The 22,466-nt window shown below is 50.0% G+C and overlaps 1 protein-coding gene across 1 annotated transcript in view; it reads right to left on the bottom strand.

Annotated features, from left to right (window-relative positions):
* IPO13 (importin 13) overlaps window positions 1-22,466 on the bottom strand; it is a 71,218-nt gene that overhangs the window by 12,049 nt on the left and 36,703 nt on the right. Inside the window, exons 10-14 of the mRNA XM_078605618.1 lie at window positions 14,340-14,521; window positions 12,315-12,341; window positions 7,099-7,233; window positions 2,230-2,373; window positions 186-266 (exon numbers count right to left, since the gene is read on the bottom strand). Of these exons, the coding sequence (XP_078461744.1) occupies window positions 186-266; window positions 2,230-2,373; window positions 7,099-7,233; window positions 12,315-12,341; window positions 14,340-14,521 (569 nt within the window). The remainder of the gene's footprint in view (window positions 1-185; window positions 267-2,229; window positions 2,374-7,098; window positions 7,234-12,314; window positions 12,342-14,339; window positions 14,522-22,466) is intronic.

Here is a 22,466-nt window from a genome sequence, read left to right as displayed (position 1 = left end):
GTAAAGCTGTTTTGGCAGCTTCCTCCACTGAGGACGGCTCTGCGGCCTTGGTGAAAGCAGAGCGGAATTCACATCCTGGTACCGACGATGTTTCGAGAGCACCAGCCATGCCACATCAGCACCGCGAGAGCCCGGTGCCCGACCAATGTCCACCCCGGGGTCAGACCTTAACCAGATTCGCTCACCTCCACCACGTGGCTGTCATTGATCCACTTCGCGAGCAGCTTCTGCACCAGCTGGAACACCTGCTGGAGCACTACGACCACCTGCAATGGCGCGCGCACGCACAGACAGCAAGGAAGGCCGGCGCTTTACCGCACGCCGCGCGTCAGCGGCACAGCAGCACCTGTCCCGGGGCCGCACTGGGGGGGTTGCCTTGAAGGTCCGATTTGTGGTTTAAAAACGGTCAAACTGAAAATAATGGCAACGGTGAGGAGCAATGTCAGCCCCACAACGTGACGCCACGGCTCAATCGAGTGATGTGGAGCCCCAGTGGGGTGGACAACATCGAGGGGCTTCATGCAAAGCCATAAAAACGCCGGCATTCGAGCTCCCATTTTCACGTTGCACGGCACTAAGAGGATATTTCACAGCGGCCTTTAAACCTTAACTGCTTTGGTTGTAAATTGTTTCGTGATTATAATATTTTATATGGTGGTAAAGCAATTAAGAGTGAATAATTACCACTCTTGGCATTTTGAAAAAGGGGGTCATTTTGATTTACTCAGCTTTTCTAGGAGACATCCACTTTATAATGCTTGAATAAATCGACAAAATTGAAATTAGGTTTTTCAAAAGACTCTTAATGAAGCCCGTGCTGCCGGCATGAATACAAAACAGCTGCTTTAGAAGTAGTTGCCCTGAGGAACTCTGCATTTATAAGGTGGGCTTTTTTTTGGGAACTGTAACACCTTCTCTACCACCCCCGGTGGTCACACGTGTCCCTCCTCGCTGGTGCTGTACGTGAACCCGTCAACTCGAATTCACCAGCTTCTTTTGCTTAACAATTAAAGTAAGATGGTTATGGCAATCCCACGGAGACTTACAAAAGACCCAAATTGACGCGTCAAATTTTGAACAAGGCCCATTACCTGTGAGATGTGTTAATGAGCCAAAGGGTGCGTGCGCGCGTGCACGTGCGCTCGCGTGTGTGCGCGTGTGTGCACACAAAGACAATGGGAATGGTAGCGGAGGTAAAGGATGGCTCCGTTGTCACACAAATGCACCGCAGGGCTGTCCAATCAACATCGCGAGCGCTGCTCACTTTCCATACCACTGACCCCCCCACCTCCAGGGCGACATCAACCTTCCTCCTCCTCATAGGTCCAGACACCCCGAGCCACCCCCCCTGCCCCACCCCAATTGATAGACCTTCTGGAGGGAAAGGAGAGGATGGCGCGACAATGATCGTACAGATTTGGGTTTCGCGTCACTGCGGCGAAAAATATCTTCGTCCACGCGGGCGCTCGCGCTGCTGCGCTGCTCTCGAGTGACAACAGTCGGGGGCGGATGGGTTTTGGGCGGGGGAGGGTGGGGGCGGCCCGGGCAGAGGAGTGGGGAGAGGGCCCTTGCTGGCGCGACGATCAGCCAAATTTGAGGGCAGTGCGAGTGAAACGAGGTGGCTTTCCCTTCCCTCCCTTCCCGCCCGATTCCCGACCCGGCGGCGACCTCGAGGCTCAGGTGGCACGAGGTGCCGAGGTGTCGCAGCACTGCCCTCGTCATCACACCCTGGAGGCAGTGGAGACAATTTGTGATTTGCTGGAATGGATTTTTGTGGTTAACGTTTCCCCCCCACCCTTCCTTCGACAATTCCAACTTTAATTTAGTTGTGGATTTCTTGAAAAATCTAATTTTGTAATTAAAAACCATAAGAGCTGTGTTCAGGCTGTAGGGCTTGCAAGGCTGACCGCACAGCCTTTGCAGGCTATGCCCAACCAATTAATCACCGGCGTTCACCTCCGATCCGTTTGGCGAATTTCAGAGTGATGTTGACAGCACGTATCCTCACCTTTACTCCCTTCCAACGCCCACCACCACCCCCCCCCCCCTTTTCCCACAACTCTTTCTAATCCCTCAGGTACGCTCCGCTTTGCCAACTTGCTGGCATCTCTCAGTGCCCGTCCGCCCGTCCATTCTCTCCTAGCGGTCCACCCGCCCGCCCGCCTGCCCGCCGCGCAGCATGAGCGAGAAAAGCAAAAATCCCCACAGGTTTCCCAACGCCGTACTTACTGGATTGGGTCCATCACCGGCCGGCTTACGCTTGGCCTCGGTCCCGTCGCGCTCGGAGTCAAGGCGACTGATATCCAAGGTGGTAAACAAATTGGACAAGAGACCCAAAATATGTATGATTGCTAGCTTACTGGATGGGTTTGGCTGCAAGGGAAGGTCATAAAAAACAAAAGCATGAGAGGGGAAAGAAAAAAACCAAAGAGAAACATGAGCAACTCAAATAAGTGTTTCAGTGCAGACAAATCAATTAAACCAAGTTAAAAAACTAACCGTCAATCAATGCAGGGAAAACCTTGTCACTCAAAAATGACTAAATGTAGAAAATTTAAATCATTTTGCAAACACTTTAAAGAAAACGAGTCACTTCGCAAAAATAATGCCAGTGGTATTTTAAATGATTATAAATACAAAAGAAATAACCACTTTAAAATACAATGCAATATTAACTCTACGAAAGGAAAAAAAATTACACGCTACTGAAAGCAGGCTTAACAAATACTTGAATATAATAAACAAACGATATACTTACGTGATGCCAAAAAACACACGCACACAAACAGCAGAAACTATGAACGAAATAAGTGAATCAACAAACTGTCAAAATACTAAATGAGCACCAAGGGAACAAATAATTCAAATAATGGGGCAATCATTATTGTGGGGTGGGAAGGGGGGGAAAGAAAATGTGTTAAAACCATTCCCAAGCAGCAGGAGGTATGCCAAGGATCTCTAACATGAAGCAAGGTGGAATCAAATGTAATGGCGGCATGGCATTCACTGCGATGTGCGTGAACATCGCACGGTTAACAGCGACATGTCTCGATTCTGTTTGCAGGCACACAGTCTCGGCACGGGTGAAACCCGATTGTGCGGTACACACTCACTCAAGACGCGCTCAGAAGGTGTGCGTCCGATCGAGCTCGTTTAGGTTACGGGATGATGCATTGAAACATCGCGCAATTACGCTCTGTTTCTATTATACTAAAAAAAAAACCCCACCGTTAGAGAGCTCACACGCTCCAGGCAATGTGAAAACGCAGGGTCAAATTTGGTCATCCATCATGCTCCGCACATTCGAGTTTCTGTTGCCATTCTACAATAACGGTCACGCGGGTTAATGTATCATGATGCCGGGCAGTGCATTTTTGCAAGCATTTGCCAAACATTTATGTGTATATAAAAATAAAAAAGCACCTCTGCACACAGGTACATATTTGATTTTTCCCGAGGCATGCACGAATCCGTCACGTGTCACCAAGTGTGGAACATTGATCCTTTCTGACACAGGGGGGGTGGGGAGGCATGGGGCAGGGGAGACCATGGGGCAGAGCAAGCTCTAGGAATGCATTCGGCAAGGACGGAGAGAGATGCAGGTGTGCAAGAGGAACGCGGGAAGGACGGCATGGAGGACGTCTGCTAATACTATTTCAATTACATTTCCTGGCGAGCTTGTGTGACCACCCGCGGAGGGCTGCACAAATTCGAGCGAGCGCACGAGTCCGCCGCTAGCGCCATTATTACGCTTTTAACCCATTATCCGCTGCAGCTTGCCAAACCGCTTCGCAACAGACGTCGATAAAATAAAAACCGTGCGAGCCCTGGTGTCAGTGGTAAACGTCTCTCAGGCTCCGCGTATGGAAGTTCAGCTTCACGTGGCATCTCGCGATCAAGTGTGATGCGGTGGTAATTATACTATACGGCCGCAATAAGGGAATTGCAGGTGTCACGGTTTACATTGTGCTCTGGGACCACAATTCGCTGCAAGCCGCAGACAGGCAAAATTACAAGGCAGATGTTTTATTATTACTTCTAACACCCAGCTCCTTGTGGATATGTAGATACATATTAGCGGAATTACATTTGCTCCTTTGGAAGGTGAAAACTCTTTCAATATGTTCTACTTAATGTGCATTCTTATTATATACATTTGAATTTTTTTCGATGAAACATAGTCATTCCTATCGTACAAAGACATCGGAAAGAGTTTTACTTCCCAGTTGGACATAAGAAACGGCAATTCTGGGCGTTTCACCTAACCGTGGACATTGGGCGACTTCTGCGCTCGGAATATTTCCGCGCGCGCAACGAGCTAACCACCCCGACACCTGACAAGCATCGCGTCCGGTGATGCAACGGCGTGGTCTAATACAACTGTAATAATAAGAACAACCTCCATTTTATAAAGCGACTTTCACATCGAAGTACCTCAACGGGTTCAACTGCAACCAAAGACGATGAGGGTAGTCGTGAAAAGAAAAAAAACGAAAGCACGTAGCGGAGGAGGAAACTTAAGAGGAAGGTCCGGTGGGGCGCGGATGAAGCAAAGTAAAGACGAAATGGCGGCAGGCACGCAAAAGGCGAAGGCATGCTTGGGGAAGCGGGGTCTCGCTTAGGCCAAAAAAATAGATTTCATGATTATTATTTTCCCCTAATTGCACACCTGCTGCTGTTATAGTTAAAAATCCGACGCTCGAAAAGGCTTTCAAAATTTCAAGTGTGTTTTGCACAATTACGTCTCCGAAATATGTCAATAAGTGGAAAATGTGCGGCGTTGTTTTTCACCCGTATTGTTAGTCTGGAAATGGATGGGTCTGTGTTTTTTTTTGAGAGACCACCGATTTCATCCATCTGGTCATGCAAAGCAAATGTCATTATCTTTACTCTCATCAGCGGAAGCATTGTGGTCCTAATGGATCACACTGTACATTTGCTGGCTGCGGCCTCTGAGGCTGGATTAGCATGAACAGTTAATTAACAAAAACATTAAGCGCATTTTATGCTTCGGATACATCGATGTGTGCGTGCACATACATCGATTTATTTGCAGCAGATTTGATTTAGGAATTATATAATGCAAATATATATTTGTGCATTATGCAAAAACGTCATGCGCCAGATGGTGATTCCGGGCAAAGCGATGAATAATTTTTCGTTTGTTTATAACCTCTCCATCGCAGCCGATTAGCACAGCAGCCTTGCGTTCATCGGTTGTCTCGGCAGCCTCACAGGCATACCCCGCACGAGCCATACGGGCTTCATCCATAATTACCAATCTGACGAGCTTACAGAATTTACGTCGGAAGGAGGGAGGGGTAGATGCGGGATGGGGGAGGGGGGTGGGGGTGGAGGGGGATTGACTCGGGGCACGGTAATTCGTCCTAAGCGTACTGGAGAGATCCAGGGGTCGACAATGCCACTTGCCCGCCGGCAAAAACGAGATGGGAGTTAAAACGCAGAGCGCGGACTGTGGGCCGGGTCGGAGCAGACGGGCTACAATGGTGACCCCGTGCCGGTCCGGCCTCTGGCTGTGCATCACCGCAATAAAAATCCTGACAGCCGCCTCTTTTTGACGGGATGCACGAGCGCACCCTCGCTAAGGCGACAGATAAATTATCCCCTTCGCGGGTTACCTTCACAGCACCTGCCGAGCCTTGTAGGCACAAAGTAGCGTGGCAGACGCCCTCTCAATGCCACCAACATTAAGGACTGGCTTAAGACATGTCAGCCTGTCAGTACGGCTTGGGAGCGAGGAGTAAATGGTTTCATTTTTCTACGTAGGGGCACGCACCACACCGCCTTTAAGGCTCCGCAGCTGAACGCCAGTGGAAGCTGTCCAGTCCAATTCGACACAGGATTTCCTCTCCAGCGCAGTCGGCCGTAATCTTAAGGGAGGCCTCACCATCGCCGGCCAGGGCCAATGGCACGCTTCCCGCAGGCTTTACATAAAGAGCGCAAGCGGGATCCATTTTATACGGTCGGCCGCCACCATCAGCACCGCCGTACAACACTCATTTGATCCTGATTTAGAAACATTAAAAAAATGTAAACCCTCCTCAGTTGGAAGCTTTTTCTTGGCTACCACCACCCCCTGATTCAACACCCTGCGCGGCGGTACAGCTGTTCCATATTCACAGCCAAATGAATGATGTAAAGGTTGTGAATGCACTCGCTGCGAAGAGCTGGCGAAGGGCGATCAAAGGGGCCATGCGACAGGCAGGGACTGTCAATGTCACTGGGCCCATCGAGAAAATTGGGGCTATTTGCACCATCCGCAAGCGTTGCTTAACGTAACGTGAAACACGGCTGCATGACACGATGCCAATTACCGCCGTGAGCACTCATCATGGCCTAGAACGATGAGCATCGGCTCCGTCAGCAGCCAGCTTTACATCTGCCGACATGGCAATGCTATCGCGCATCCACGGCACATATTTGCGTATATAACCCAGTTGGCGTACCATTATATTTCTTAACAATAATTGTAACGACGAAGATAATGCTACGCTTGTGCCGTCTGCAATTCGCGTTATGCCCCGTGCGGAGAAAATGGTCCTAAAACCACATTAGCCAGCGACTGCAGTGAAGAGAGCGAGCGAACTAAGTTACAAACAACTCGCTAATGAATCTCATCGGAAAAGCACATCTGCTACCCCACGTCTCACCGCATCAGCTGCCTCCTGCTCCCCCATTACACCCACAGTCCTGCGTACATTATACAACACAGCAGGGTAAAGGAATAAATTGGGGGGGAAAAAACCCTAGCCCCTTTTCGGATCATTAACCTGAACAGCAAGTCTTCAGCCGAATACGTGACCCCTGAAAAGGAAGATAAGGCGACAACACGCCAACAAAAACTATTTCATTCACGCTTTTTGGGTCGGCGGGGAGGGTTGACGAGGAGCGGTGGTGGGGGGACAGGCGGACAGGGCAGGGAAGGAAGAACGGGAGCGGGATGGGAGCCAGGAGGGAGGTCCTGGGCGGAAACTCTGTGCGCTCGTTGCTACCACGGTAACTACGGGAGGGGTCCCTCGAAGCGTGGCGCTTTCTGTCGCCGGTCGGTTGTGAGGGGGGGGGGGGGGGGACACTCACCGGTTGCTCGGCCAGGCTCTCCAGCTGCTGGATGTGCGGGGTGAGCAGCGACTGCAGGTGCCCCAGGATCTCGGCGACAGGCAGTGGGGACAGCATCAGCCCCAGGGCCTGCATTAGCCACATGCATTGGCTGCTCTGTGGGCCCCGCGCACACCACAGCGCGTTCTCAACGTACGGAACTGGCAGTTTTGCACAACGCGGTCGTATGTGGGGGGGGGGGGAAACACAGTGCACATATACGCACAAAAACATAGACGGCCCCCTCCCCACAACCTTAACAAACTGTTGGGGGAAATGCTGTTAGCGAGCACCCATGAAGGTCGGGCACAGCACGCGAGGGGGTGGGTGGCTGGCACCAAAGCCAAGCCAATCGGGAGCGTTTGACAAAATAATGCCTGCTTCCCATATCTCTCTCTACACAAAATCGCAAGTTTTTTCACCACACCCCGCACGGCCTTCTGGGAGTGCAGTTGTAGGACAGGTTCAGACACTCCTTACCACAAATATTATCTGTGGCTGGATAAGCTAACCAAGGTAGTCATGTTCGTAGTGCAGTGTAATAACCACTGTGACACCCAACCAATATATAAAGAGCAAGGCAAAGACAAAGATCCTCCGCATAGCCTTAACAGACAGTTGGGGCAAGTGCTGTTAGCGAGCACCCATGAAGGTCGGCACGACACACAAGAGGGTGGGTGGCCAGCACCACGCCCGGATGCCTTTGTCTCGTTTGTAGCGATGTTTAGATAACACCAGGTACCCATTTGAGGTGACCTAGGGGAGGCCCAGGACCGATTCAGATACTCGTCACTGGTGTTGGCCTTGAGAGGGAATCAAACTCGAGTCGGGTCGTAGCTCAGCGCCCTAACCGCTACACTACTGCTGGTACACACGCATGCAAAGTAACAAAAATTCCTAACTTGGCCTCGTAGACAATGGGACATTTGCTGTTAGGAAGCACAATGCCCGATACATGGTCTTTCACAAATGCATTGAGTGTTTTGTTAAACATGCTCATCATATGCTGAGCACCGCCACAACCGCTGCCCATGACTGCACAGTCACAAACTATTACGCAAATATTTTAGCGATGATTTAAGCTGAACGAAAGGAAGTGTGGGTCAGCTCACAGGGTTGAGCCGGCAACGCTGAGAGATCCTGGGTTTGAACCCGAACAGAAACACAGATGATTAAAATTAGTTTTCAAGTATTGTCAGTTGATGGTCTCAGCCCGGTCACCAATGACTACACAATAAAAAGTGGGTTTTCATTTAAATTGGCCAAATTCCAGCTCGAAGGTTCGATTGACATGCTAGGAGCACTCTTTGCCGGGCATATAAAATATACGCCCCGAGTGTGGATACAGAGAACTAATGAAGAGACCTCGGACACAGTTCGGTGATGTCATCTTCAAGGTCATTCTCCCGACACAGGGTGATGCGCTGATAGCTGCCGAGTTTCCCAACGTATCGTGACACCTCCCACGACATGATGCCAATAGCAGGTGGAGTGCCATTTTGGGAAGAACAAAAAATCCAATTACACAAACCATTCCAGCAAAAAACAATTGCCCCCAAAACTCCCCAACAGACACCCAACAAGAGACATCCCAAAGCTGGAGTGCCTTTTCTCGAGGAGCGCTTTAGCATGCGAGTTGTGCTGCATTTAAAAACATGCATTTAGAGTGTATTTGGCTGATATTAATGTCAACATGATAAGCCACTTCGTTCAGCCGTAAATTGTGGCCAGGTCGCTTCTGAAAAAGAGCTATATTAGAACTCAGTGGGCCCTACCTGGTAAAATAAAAAATAGTTTTGATAGTTTAGTTTGCTCAGTGCTCCGTTTTGCTTCTGGAGGGGGCAGGGGGTGTACACATGCTCTGCCACATGTGGAGCGGGCGGCGGGGGGGGGTGCCGGCTTTTACATATCAGCTCTCCGGCACAGTCACACAGAACTCTCTTCTGAAGTGATCCATAAACCCCAGCCTTTGAGTGAGTACACAGAGCACACGTTCAACACCCTACCTACTCTGTGCACAGGATCTGTGTGGTGAATTGCAGAGGTCTGAGAAACTTCAAAACCTGCGGGGGGGGGGGGGCTGCGAAGTGGACGAGATGTGGCAGTAAAGCAACGTGGTTGTCAACTCGTGCGTGCGGAGCGCTCGGGCGTCAGCCTCTCCGGTGTATGCAGGTTGCCGTACGCACGCAAATAATTCACGAATGAAATCCGCTAAACATCCAAATGCAGTACTGCATTGAAAAAGAGTCTTGAGACCCCCTGATGATTAAAATAAAATGTCATTACCATGCATAGTGCCAAATCACACGGAGTAAAAACGACTAGTTTTTTTTACGAGACCTTGCAGTCACTTCAAACGTCAAAATACTGCAATTCCAATTTCCTGCAGAGCCCCGACAGTGTTGCGCGTGGCGGTGCAGATTAGAAGGGAGTCTGCAGTGCCCTAAAAGCAGCTCCACAACTGCCTTCAATCAGCGTCAAAATATTGATCAAACCCAGGCTTCTGAAAGCGCACAGCAAGCCTCATTAGATAATTCACAGTCTGCGGAGGTACCAATTCCACCGGCCACCCATTTACAGGGCTTACAGCGCGTCAGACGAGCTTTACAAGGCCTGCTTTATGGAGCGCGGAGCGAGGGGGCCCTTCATTATTGCGCCCAATGCAGGTGAATGCATCAATTATTCATGAGCAGCGAGTGTGACAGCATGAGGGACAATGTCTCCCTAAGGGAGGGGGGGGGGTAACCGAGAGGTGGGGGCTTATGGGTTAGGGGGGGGTTGCGCGAGGCTCCGAGCCCCCCCCCTCCTCCGAGCGCATGACGAGGAAGCGCTGTGTGCGAGCGCGAGCGGGAATTCACTTTGCGTTTCCGTCCACGGCCGCCGGAGTGCGTGCACGGAAGGAAGCGTGGCGACTTTTCCGTGGCCTCCAGGGCGGCGGTGGTGGTCGTGGACCGCTCGCCGCGGGGATGCGGTCGCAGGAGCCCCCAAAGACCGCGGTAAAAACGCCAGCTGTTAATTACTTTGCTGCGGCAACAGCGGTAGCTAGGAGGGTACGGCTACGAGACGTAGATGCACGAGGTAATGAGCTCCTAATGATTGCTGTCACACGCACGTGAAAGCAGGTGTCATGCATTGATTCATAGCTATTTTCCACACCCCCACCCACCCCCGTGTTGAGGCATCCTCCTCTATGGTGTCCGCATTTCAGTGCCATTTATCCCCGCTCTGGGATCTCACCATTGAGTGGCACTGTCTGTGGGCCATGTTATATCAACAGTTTGGCTAATTACATTTTATCAAATGCTCAGCAGCTCCAGAAACGTATATACTGTATCTCGATTGTTGGAATGGATAAATTAAATTGTAGGCAAAAAAAGTGAGCGATAAAGCGACGGCAGGCAATTTTTACGCTAAGAATTTTAATTGGTGGAAAGGCACCGCCATTTCAGAGGCCTCTTACCGGTATACTTTTTGCTCATAACTTGAAGGAAAGAAATCCCGTGGGGTGAGCTAATTAGTTTACCACTTTATGAAATTGTCTCAAAAGCATCACAGTGTCAGGCGGCAACTGTGAGCAAAGGGGAAATGCTGTGCCCCCGAGGAGGGCGCACACATGAATCACTGCCGTAACACGCCTCCCAACAATTGCTCGAGAAAGGAAAAAAAACAGAAATAGCGAAAATGTAAAAAAAATAAGAATTGGATTTTTTGGGTTTTTTTTTAAGAGTGCAGAAATATGTTCGAATTGTGCTAATGGTGTGTTTTTCAAAAGTAGAATTTTTTTACATTTGGAACTCCCAACTAGCAGAGCATCACCCCGTGTATTGGTAATGGCACCAGATGATGAGGTCACAGAGTTATTCCTGATATCACTTCATTATGACATTTTATCTACATTCGGGGGAATATATTAAATATATTAGTGGTCGTCGTGTGTACCAAGTTAGCAATTCTCAGAACTGGAATCAAGTCGAATTGAATGAAGCATCTGGTTGAACATGATAGTGTTTTGTGCATTCATTGGTGATCAGACTGAGACCATCAGCTTGCCACATTGCAAACCTCCATATAATCACGGATGGCTGTATATAGAATTCAAACAAAGGATCTCACTTAGCGGTGCCGACTCTGAGCTCTGATAAGAGTATCATCCCTGCCAAGTCACCCGGGCCCACCTCCACAAATCATTTTCAGGAGAGTGGTTTCGCTATAATTTAGTCTCCAACAATAGAGAAACAATGAGTAAGTGTGTGCAGGTAGTGCAGAGAAACAGCTTCACCCAACCCACACAGCCCAGCAGCAAGTACGGCTCGTGAATAATTTATCTGCAGAGGCTCAGTGCGCTGTGCACAAGTTGGATCGTGTGAACTTACGAACATCACAGTGGGATATAATTAGGTAAAAACACCTTACAGGTATTGCAGTTCTCCCCCCCCCCCCCCTTGCACTTTCGGCATCCACTATAATTTTTCCAACTCTTTAAGGTGGCTGAAGTCCATGCTGCAACCCATTGCGGTGCAGAGAAGAAAGTGAGGGATTGTGGGTAGAGAGAGTGGGGGTGGGGTGAATCTGGTGCCAGTGGTGGGCACTGCATTCCTGCCTCAAAAGCCTCCTCTGCACACGTTCATAACCCTGCGGGAATTGCTAATGAATAGCATGTGAAGACAACGCCCGTGGATGACGGAATTGACATAAGAACAATGCTTGACACTTGGTATACGCTGAACATCACACCCCCCATCCACCACCTCCTCCCACCCCCCCTCACCCCCCACCTCCCCTCACCCCCCACCTCCTCCCACCCCCCACCTCCTCTCACCCCCCACCTCCTCTCACCCCCCACCTCCTCTCACCCCCCACCTCCTCTCACCCCCCACCTCCTCCCACCCCCCACCCCCCACCTCCTTCCACCTCCTCCCACCCCCACCTCCTCCCACCCCCCACCTCCTCCCACCCCCCACCTCCTCCCACCCCCCACCTCCTCCCACCTCCTCCCACCTTCACCTCCCCCCCCAAGTTACTGCCGCAATTCAAGCGTGACATCTCGACATGCGACACATGGTTGGTCTGACCCCATTTGGCATCACCGCCACTTAACGCCCGTGGACATCCACGCCACCTCCCCCTGCATCTCACGCAGGGTCAGTGGCCAAACACGATTGGTCACAGTCCAGAGGGAAGTTAGAGGAGAGAATTACCTTGTGAATTTGCTTCACGAGCACCTCCTGGTCGGTGAACAATGGTGGAGAGAAAAAACAAATACACAGGAGCACAGTCAAAATTGTGAAATGCACGATACATTGTACACGTACAGCCCTATTTTAAATCCAATGCTGAATTAGGGACTTGCCCGACGATATGCATAACAGTTATTTCACCATACTTTATCACGCTGGTCAGTGCGAGTTGAAGGCAGGGAACATAGATGTTGGAGCCGAGTACAGCACAACGACAGCTTTCGCAGCGCCGCTGCCTGCGGACAGCATAGCCCCGCAGTAGCCTCCGACGCCCCGTTCTGTTGCACGGCGGTAAACGCCCATCCAAGCGCTTCACAGGCTCAACACCTGCTGAGCTTCGGCGATCGGACGAGAGATCGGGGCCCATTCGGGGCAAATGTTCTACACCCCTGCCATCGGGCTATCCGTGCCCACTGGGATGGCGCTGCAAAAGGCAGAGGGTTCCCTAACACAGTGAGTGCAAACACCCTGATATGGATAATCCCAGCCTGATGATCAGCATTCCCAGGCTGTGTGCAGAAACCTATCGCTTACAATAAATACTCTTTGTTTAAACAACGACTACAAGAGTACTTAATTACATCACACCGGTCAACCTTAGCCTCAAGCACATCCATTGAATAAATAATACGCCCGCAGACGGGGAGACAACAGCCTTTGTAGGACGAACCAGACATGTCAACACAGTGACCTGGCAGTGTGCGAGCATACACACACGATTTAAAGCTTTCGTGACTGCAGGGATTCATTTCCTTGGTTCTTTCGGTAAAGTCACGTAGAATGGAAATAATAAAATAATAAAATAAAACATACTAAAATAATTCTCACGATGTTGCGTTGTGGCCGAAACGTCGTGAGAATTATTTTATTATGTTTTATTTTATTATTTCCATTCTACGTGACTTTACCGAAAGAACCAAGAAGACATACACGCACGCATGTTAAGAGTGCAGCCGTGAGCATGAGGGCAGCTCGCGTAATGAGACATCGATTATAATTGATTCGTACACATGCTACTATGCATAGAATTAATTATTTACTCTGCATCCACATAATACGCAAATGTAACATTTTTGGAAATGGCGGGAACAACAGGGGGCAATACAAACGAGACAGACGAGACTAACAGACGGAGGAAATACACTGCGAGACAGAACACAGGTGATAAAGTAGATATAATTGAATAGCCAATTCTCGAATAGAATTGTGACTGTGAATCGAGACATATCATAACTTGTGGAGGTTGGGTACGGTGGGTGAATGATTGTAGGCTCACATGCCAGATGCAACAACAACAAGACACTAATAGATTCCATTACCGACTAAAATCATTTCGCCAAATTGTAACAATTTCACAAATGGCACCAGGTTAAGTGGTTTGAGTCATTCCATGCCACTGGTGTGCTTAAATTATCGTCAATCACCATCACAACGATTAAAGTTACCGCAGGAAGAAAGCCTCCTTAGACAGCTTCCATCTCTCACAGTCCTGCGATGTTGCAATCATCTCTCAGTGTGCGTGTGTGTATGCATGTGCCAGTGTGGTACAAGGTGTTCCACTTATAGTTACCCCACAGAACTGAGAGAGAAGTAACAGAGAAAATAACATGTTCAATGAAAGTCTCTAAATGTATCCCCACCAATCTTAAAAAGACTCATTACGTTTTTAAGCGTGAGTCGAACAAAGCCCCGGTCCGATTTGCTTTCAGCGTTCAATGACGCTCGTTACGAAGCCCTAAGGGCAGATGGTGGGACATTGTTTGGGCAGACCTTGAAAGCCGCGTGTTTACTATGCAGCCAGAGCAGGGGGTATAGAAGCATTGGGGAGGTGCGGCTGCATCCCTCGGCTTTGGCCACGATGATGACATCTTTGATCTCGAGAAATAAATGGGGTATCTAGAAAGGGATCACCCCATATACATCTCTCCCTCTTGGGGGATGAACCCCGGGGGGGGGGGGGGGGGGGGGTGAGAGGGGGGGGCTAACCTGCGACACGGCCATGATGCTGGGCGCGTAGGGGCCCAGGTCGTGCTTGCACTCGCGACACAGCTTCTTGAGCGTGGAGACGCTGGAGATGGACAGCTCCGGGTTGGCCAGCGCTTGCAGCACGAGGGGCAGCACCCCCGTCAGCATCACGGGGTGGTCGGCGAGCCACTCCGCCAGTGCACCTGAACACCCGAAGCACGTGGCAGAGGTCGCAACCAGGTACCCGATACCCGTACCCTACCGCACCTCCCTAACGGGTACCCGTTTGCGACCCTGGTGCGGCCGGGTACGGGTAGGCCGTGAGTCACTGGTGAGTAACCGTTTGTCACTCATTTCCCAACGTCTTGTCTCTTCTCACAATTAAAGTTCCTAGAATCAACCCACCCGCGCCTGCAACATGGCTTCATCCCAGAGGTCGTAATCGGGTACCCGATACCCGTACCCTACCCGTACCCGGCTACCCGTACCCGGCCGGGTATCGGGTACCGTACCCGATACCGGGCCGGGTACGGGTACCCGTTTGCGACCCTGGTACGGCCGGGTATGGGTACGGGTAAGAAATCAAAACCCGTTTGCGACCTCTGGCACGTGGGCACACGGTGTGTCGGCACGCGCCGTGTTTCCCCCTCCCAAAGGGGAAGGGCCCCCAAGGCTCCCGATGGTCGAATGACGGCGTGCGGCTGCATTACACATTCTGTGTGAATAATAATTGACATTTGTGAGGTGCATTTCGTCCGCAGATCCCCATGCACCGTGTATGGAAAGCAGGAATTAAACAGAACCTGCGGAGTAAACGGCCAGAACTCGTGGGTGATGGCCAGTTTAAAGAGGCGAGTTTTCAAAACAGATCTAAAATATATCGAACGATTACTGAATGGTGTGAGAATGAACAGAAATGAACAAAAATCACCCCGCGCAAAAAATAACACGATTTCATTTGAAGGGGGCAAAAGGATATACAAGAAAATCAATGTTTTGACTGACAGGTCTTACTCAATGGAGTATATATCAACAAAGGTCATATGAGAAAAGCACCAAAAATCTCTCAAATCAATTGTGGATTAGCTCTTTGTCCGACTGATGCCTTCAAATCCAGCGCTGGCTAGGTAAAGTGAGTGTGGCAGGTCACATACAACAATGCACACTTACTCATGTTGGTAAGTCAAGATACACAGAGTTCCATGTCCATTACTCTTTATTTTGGCTCATTTTAGTGAGCAACTGATTCCGTTAGATAGACAAGCATTGATGAATCGTCTGATTATTTAAAATTCGTAAATGTTGTATGCAATTGGTTCACGTAACCCCTGCTGCCACAAGAGGCGCTACATTCACCACAATAACAAAGGTAAATTATTGAATCAAATCATGACACGTCTGCTGGATATGGATAATGCACAAAATGAATGAAAAACATCACCACCACTTGATACAATAAAAATATAACGAGGCTAACTTTAGACAATGGGCTTTCTTCCGAGGCGAGAGAGAGAGAGGGCACAGGCAGAAAATGTTGACAAGACACGGCGGGGTGCCTGCATAACATTGTGAATATTTGAGATAGCCGATATCTGGAGGCAGGCAAGGCACCACATGGAGATACCGAGCTGTGGAACGGCGGCGTTGGGAGGGCTGCCGGAACCGATAGGTAATAGTTCCAGCAATTTGGCGGTCGGCACTGGCAAGCGCGCATGTGCACGTGCCGACTACACGTGCCGGCTACACGCGCGGGCTTCACGCGCCGGCTTCACGCGCCGGCTTCACGCGCGGGGTACACGCGCGGGCTACACGCGCCGGCTTCACGCGCGGGCTACACGCGCGGGCTACACGCGGCGGCTTCACGCGCCGGCTTCACGCGCCGGCTTCACGCGCCGGCTTCACGCGCCGGCTTCACGCGCCGGCTTCACGCGCGGGCTTCACGCGCCGGCTTCACGCGCGGGCTTCACGCGCCGGCTTCACGCGCCGGCTTCACGCGCCGGCTTCACGCGCCGGCTTCACGCGCCGGCTTCACGCGCCGGCTTCACGCGCCGGCTTCACGCGCCGGCTTCACGCGCCGGCTTCACGCGCCGGCTTCACGCGCCGGCTTCACGCGCGGGCTTCACGCGCCGGCTTCACGCGCGGGCTACACGTGCGGGCTACACGTGGCAGCTTCACGCGCCGGCTTCACGTGGCAGCTTCACGCGCCGGCTTCACGCGCCGGCTTCACGCGCCGGCTTCATGCGCGGGCTACACGCGCGGGCTACACGCGCGGGCTACACGCGCCGGCTACACGTGCCGTGCACGCTCGTGGAGGCACTGTACGCCGAGACGCATCGCGGCCCCCACAGCCCGTGGGGGATAGCGGCGGAGCCAATAGCGAGGAGGCAGCTGCCATAGCGACAGCCGGCTCCGCGGCAAAGACAGCTGGGATCAGGTCAATGAAGAGAGTGGGGGGGGGGGGTGGAAATTCAAGGAAATCTTGTGCTATACGGAAAGACATGATTGCGGCCACATTGCCTCAAATAAGCATGTCCAAGTGGTCATGACTATATTCATTTTGACAGCTGCCGCCTTTGCTGTGGACATGCACGGAGGAGAGAATATCGAGATGTCAAAATTAGTTCTCAGGCGCGCGATCCTTTTCTTTATGAAGGTACAATAAATATCACCGACTCGGCACGGTGAGCTATAACCGGGGCGAGGAAGGCAGCTGATGTCCACAATAAATAATGTCCTTAACATATTAGGAAATAACGAGTCTAATTTATTCCAACTAATTAAAGGAGATTAGAGTGTCTGGGCTGTAATGCAGGGTCACAAATTGAGATCATCAACGCGGCACACGAATTAAACAGCAAGCCGTCGCAATGCATTTCCGTGCAATATTTCACGTGAAACTGTGCGCGCTTCTATCATTCACAACTAAAGCACCTGCGCTGGGTGCTCGGTAACCTGCGGGTGCAAGGTTCCTCTGCACAGCTCAAAACGGTTTGCAACAACAGCAACGATTTAACAAGCCTATGTAAGGAATAAAAAAAAATAATGATGGGACCATTACTAATAGGGGTTTCCCCCTTTTTTCTGGCAACAAAACTGACACCTTTTGCAAGGAATCATGTTTACATTAACCACAATACTTGCAGTCAAATGCAAACAAAAACACAATACTCTGATCATTTATACATTGTCCTTGAAACTGATTGGTCCACACCAGAGACAGCTTTCTTTAGAGCTTAGTCTCATATGGTGTTCAACCAGATGACGCCAAAAGGCGCACACAGTTCAAAGACAACGCACCATCAGAGTAATGAGAGCTCGGGGTGAGCAGCTACATCATGGGACCTCCTTTGCCAGTAGCAAATGCATAAATTATCAGAGTATTGTTTTTGTTTGCATTTGACTGCAGGTATTGTGGTTAATGTAAACATGATTCCTTGCAAAAGGTGTCAGTTTTGTTGCCAGAAAGAAGGGGGAAACCCCTATTAGTATATTTTGGTACTGGCAAAGGAGGTCCCACGATGATGGGACCATTGTTTAACACCGCTGAATCTAAATTTAAAGGGCACGGTTACATAAATTTGAAACTAAAAATATAAAAGCGTGAAAATAATAATAATACACACAATCGTGAGAGCAAAAATAAAGATAATCCCGTGCTGCTAGTGGCTGACGAGCAGCCCGGGCAGGCCGCGGCGGAGACGGGTGAAACGGTGGAGCACTCGGTTCCAATTAGGCACCCGTATAATTAACGAGGCATGTGTTGCGCTGGGGCAGGAAAATTACACGTCCAACGGACACCATTTACAAATTCTCTTTCGCAAGAAAAACACATCGCTTTCAAAGCCTGCGCCTCGAGCGTTGATGTAACTCGGCTAAAAATACGTTTGCTGGCAACGAGTTGCTTTAATTTTAATTGGTCTTCGCTATTTTAAACATGCAATGCACCGCGCTGGAATTGATTTATTGGCGTAATGTCTCTCCTGGAACCCCAAGTGATAAAAAAAAACATTACACGAGGGGTTAGGTTCTCTATTTGTGTTTCGGCCACAGCTATGCGTAGAATTAATCTGCCGTTCACAAGGTGACGTTACATTAGCGGTGCAGCAGCTGGTATATTAAATGCAGTACCTGGTATTTAGCCGACAATCCACAGAGTGTCCATGAAACACCAATCTGCCTGACAACGTTCTGTATATTCCCTGCACTACACACAGGACATGGTGAATATGGATTTTTTTTTAGCTCTTTTTTTTGCGGAATACCATTCGGAGCGCACGCTCAAATTATAAATAATTTCAGCGGCACGCGCAATCGCCCGGGCCACGCGTTGGCTCATTTGCTTATCATTGCTAATAGATGCAGTCTGCACTCCACTATCCATGCAACTGAACGTACATGGCAAACTCCACTCACAAAAGCGAAGTGATTTGGAGAACACTGGGTGATTCGGGGCAATAGCGACATTGTGTAATTTCGCAGTCTGTAATTTCAGCAGCGTGCAAACAGTCTGACCATTTGACCTTTTTCGCCGGCATAATTTTATTTTCTCCCCCACCTGCCGCGTGTGACAGCCTTCGCGAGGTTTCACAAATCGTGCCAAGAGGCGAATTTTTGCCCCCGATTATTTTCATGGTGCGGTGCATCCCGGTACAGGTTTGAGCCCGACCAAATTTTTTGTCAAATCCAACACAACCGCCAAGCCACCCCAACCACGCTTCGATATTCGCACCGCAGTGCGCGACACGGATGGCCACGAGCGGCGAGGCCAATCCCGTTTCTTTCTTTTACTACGGCAAAAGCCGCCGAGGTTAGTGCAAGGGACGCCGAAGAGGGCATTGGCCAGCGCTCACGGGGCAGACGCGGGGCTTGCAACGCGCTGTCCGCGCATCACCGGGGCGCGGCGCCTGTGGCCATAACCGAGTGCCGTAGCGTGTGCTCGTGCGCTCGGCGAGGCTGGCTCGAGAACTCTGCAGTCGTGCAGGCTCATTAGCGCCGCGCGCAGTGTTTGCTTTTTGCCGCATCCATAATTTAGAGGGATTTGAGGAAATTGGGAAGGACAATAGACCGTTTACCTTCAAGTCTGTTAGTGTTAAGAGCAGAAGTCACATGTTACGCACGTTCAGCAGAAATAGGTACGCTGTGTATACCTGGCATATGTAAATACTTGTAAGTTAATTAATTTAGTGTATGCTATTTCACAGTTAAGGTTTTCAGTCGGGGTGGAATGATTCACTTGAGAAAATGAGGAGTCTCGATCCATGTGTTCGATTCAAATTTGTTTTACAATTCCGTGAGTGGCTGTGCCTCTATTGGCTGCTGCATCACATGAACCGATTATAAACAACATAAATAACATGAAAAACATTGATGCATGCCATCATGGGATGAGGAATGGATATTAGCCGGTGCATCTTTACAACGCGAGTGGTCCACAAAAAGCAGAAGATGACATAACCACTCTCTTGTATACACGCAGAGGTTCACTGCACATTTTGATAATTATTTTAAACAATACACGAGCCGAACAAATTCTTTTTGGGCGAATAGATTGGACATGACAGGGTCCTGTAAAATTTAAATGAGCAGCCTGGTAATGTCAAACGGGGGGGCTTGTCCCTACGCTGGGCGAAATGCAAATGCGAGGATCAATGCACAATTCTAACCAAGTGTGAAATGAATTTGCGCGGCAGATACGGAGGTCGGTCGGTACTAATCCCCCCTTTTTTCTTTTCTCGATTCCCTTTTCAGTCACCGGCATTTGCCGAACAATAATAGTGTGCGTGTGTTTTTTTATTTTACACAGCAACGCCGACTGTTAAAAACCATCAACTCATTCGTCATTGAAACGCCGCAACAAAAAAACCGACGCAGCGAAGGGATGTGATAGAAAACGAACCCCCTAAACTCGCTGGCGCGCCTCAAGACACCGAGGCTGCGCCTCCGAGCGCCACCCAAACGATGCCCACCCGCCGAGCCAATAATCTGCACTCTAGCAGAGAATAAATGTTCGAGCGTTGCGTTTACCTATTACGGGCTGCGTCTTGGAGCGCATTATAGGTGCGTATAACATTACAGCTTCCCATCTGCTTCCCATGTTCCGCAATTGACAGGGGCTGCTGCCGGGAGGGAGCGGGGGGGGGGTGGAGACAATAAACCAGCCTGGCAGCACTCAAAGGGCGGCGCCCGTTCGCAAGGATAATCTGGTCAGAACACTGGATTCAATGGCTTAGTTGGGTAAATAGCATCAAGGGACCTTCATACCGTTTAATAAAAGGGGAACTGGAACAATGCGATGACTCGCAGCCAGCGATTCTATGGCAAGACAAAGAGTTAAATCCGCACACATGGCAAAGGCAACGCGATCTTCCTACCGAGCATAATGCTACGATAACAAGCCGATGTAACGAGCGGTATTCCTCAATCCTCAAGGACAAGGCTACCCGCTCTGATTCATCATTTACATTGAGGTGCATCTTGGGGGCACAGTCCACTGCGGCCTCTTCACTGTGGCTCGTCAACAATGGCATCCAAGGCAAACCCCCCTCTTTTCCACAATCGCGGACAAAAGAGCCGCGGATTCGACGATGGACAAGGAACGCGCGGCACGGCCGCACCGCCGATTTTGTGCGCGCGTAAGCACATCCCCGTTGATGCTCCAAAGCACCGACGCAAACGCACATGCATCAGCACACGTGCCCTTCAGACACAAGCCATTCGTTCTCCGCTGCACCTTCGCGGCAACCGGGAAAAAAAAAAAACACATTCCTCAGCAGAGGTCAGTCCTGCAAACATTGTGGCAAAGCGAGCTCATCGGCATTTTACAGAAAACTTTTGTTTTCTTTTCACAACAAAAACACGGCAATCCCGTCAAAAGTAAAAAAAAAGCACACGTGATAAAAATAATGCCTTTGTAGCTGGCTTTCAATGCACCTCTTTTTACCGTGCAAATCGAATCCGACTGCACAGGCCACGGGGCGGCTTCATGCCGCCAGAATCGGCTTGCGGCGCTTCAAAAGGGAGAGGGGGCATGCATTTTGCAGAATCACCCAAAGCAGCTTTTCTGCCGGTACTGATGGAGACCTCGAGGCGGTAGTACTGAGCAGAGCGAGCCTGCGTGCTTCCTTGGCAAAGGGCCTGGTTGCCAGGCAATTGTCTCCACTTGCAAAAACCAGGGAGGCGAGGGAGGGAACGGGTTGGTGTGAAGGTTTCAAATCCCCCCCCCCTACCTCTGGGGGCTATGCACAGCCCCAGGCTGCAATTTGTCTTTGCTGTCGTTGCTTTATATTTTTTTGTACGTTAGAGGTCACCAAGGCATGTCCATTAAACATTTTTTTATAGTGTAAAATAGAGAAGCCTATATCATATATATACAGCATGTGGGGTTTTTTTCCTCAGAACTACAACAACAACAAAAATTCTGGACACTTTTTTTGTTGCAAGAAAAATTAAGGTCAATATTTCTGACAACGGAAAAGCCAGTGGTACTGCACGCAGAATAAAATTACGATTTAAAAAGTGAAGATGCAGAGACACGTACACATAGCAGAGGTATATTACGGATGCATCGATTCATCTAATCTTATTGCAAATGTAATAATTAATGTTTTTCAGTGTGTTCACTGGATCCCTGCAGCCACAAGTGGTGCTACATTCACCACAGTAATACAAATAATAAGATTCTGAAATCAAATTGTGACCCGGAATTGTGACAAATTCTGGAATAACGAGCCAGAGGGGGGAATAATTGCACCCGCATTATAGAACACAAACAGGCAACATTAATAAAGTAAAACCATCCCTGCCAATGAGCATGAATGGAGGCTGACAAACGCCCATTAGCGGTCTCGCATTGGGCTTGCGGAAGAACAGGCAAGAAGCAGACGCCGCCGATGAGCGAGGTGGACCGACGGCTTGAAATGAGTACGGCTTAAAAGAGAGAGAACGTAAGCCGACGGGAGACGATCGCCATCACCAGCCAAAGGAAGGGGTGTAAGAAGTTCGTCCAGCCTAATGAGCAGCCCCAATGACTGACAGAAGAGACAGATAGAGAGTTTAAGTTTGGGATTTGCTGAAGGGCTTCAGCCTCGCAAGTGCCCAGAGACTCTGCTCAAGGCTGTCCCTGGGATTTATTGGTAAACCGCTCCAGAC

Source organism: Lampetra planeri, chromosome 24 (assembly GCF_965212315.1).
Source record: "Lampetra planeri chromosome 24, kcLamPlan1.2.h2, whole genome shotgun sequence".
In the NCBI taxonomy this organism is placed as follows: domain Eukaryota; kingdom Metazoa; phylum Chordata; class Hyperoartia; order Petromyzontiformes; family Petromyzontidae; genus Lampetra; species Lampetra planeri.
The sequence above is the reverse complement of the archived record's forward strand: the minus strand, read 5'-3'. Positions and strand labels throughout refer to the sequence as shown.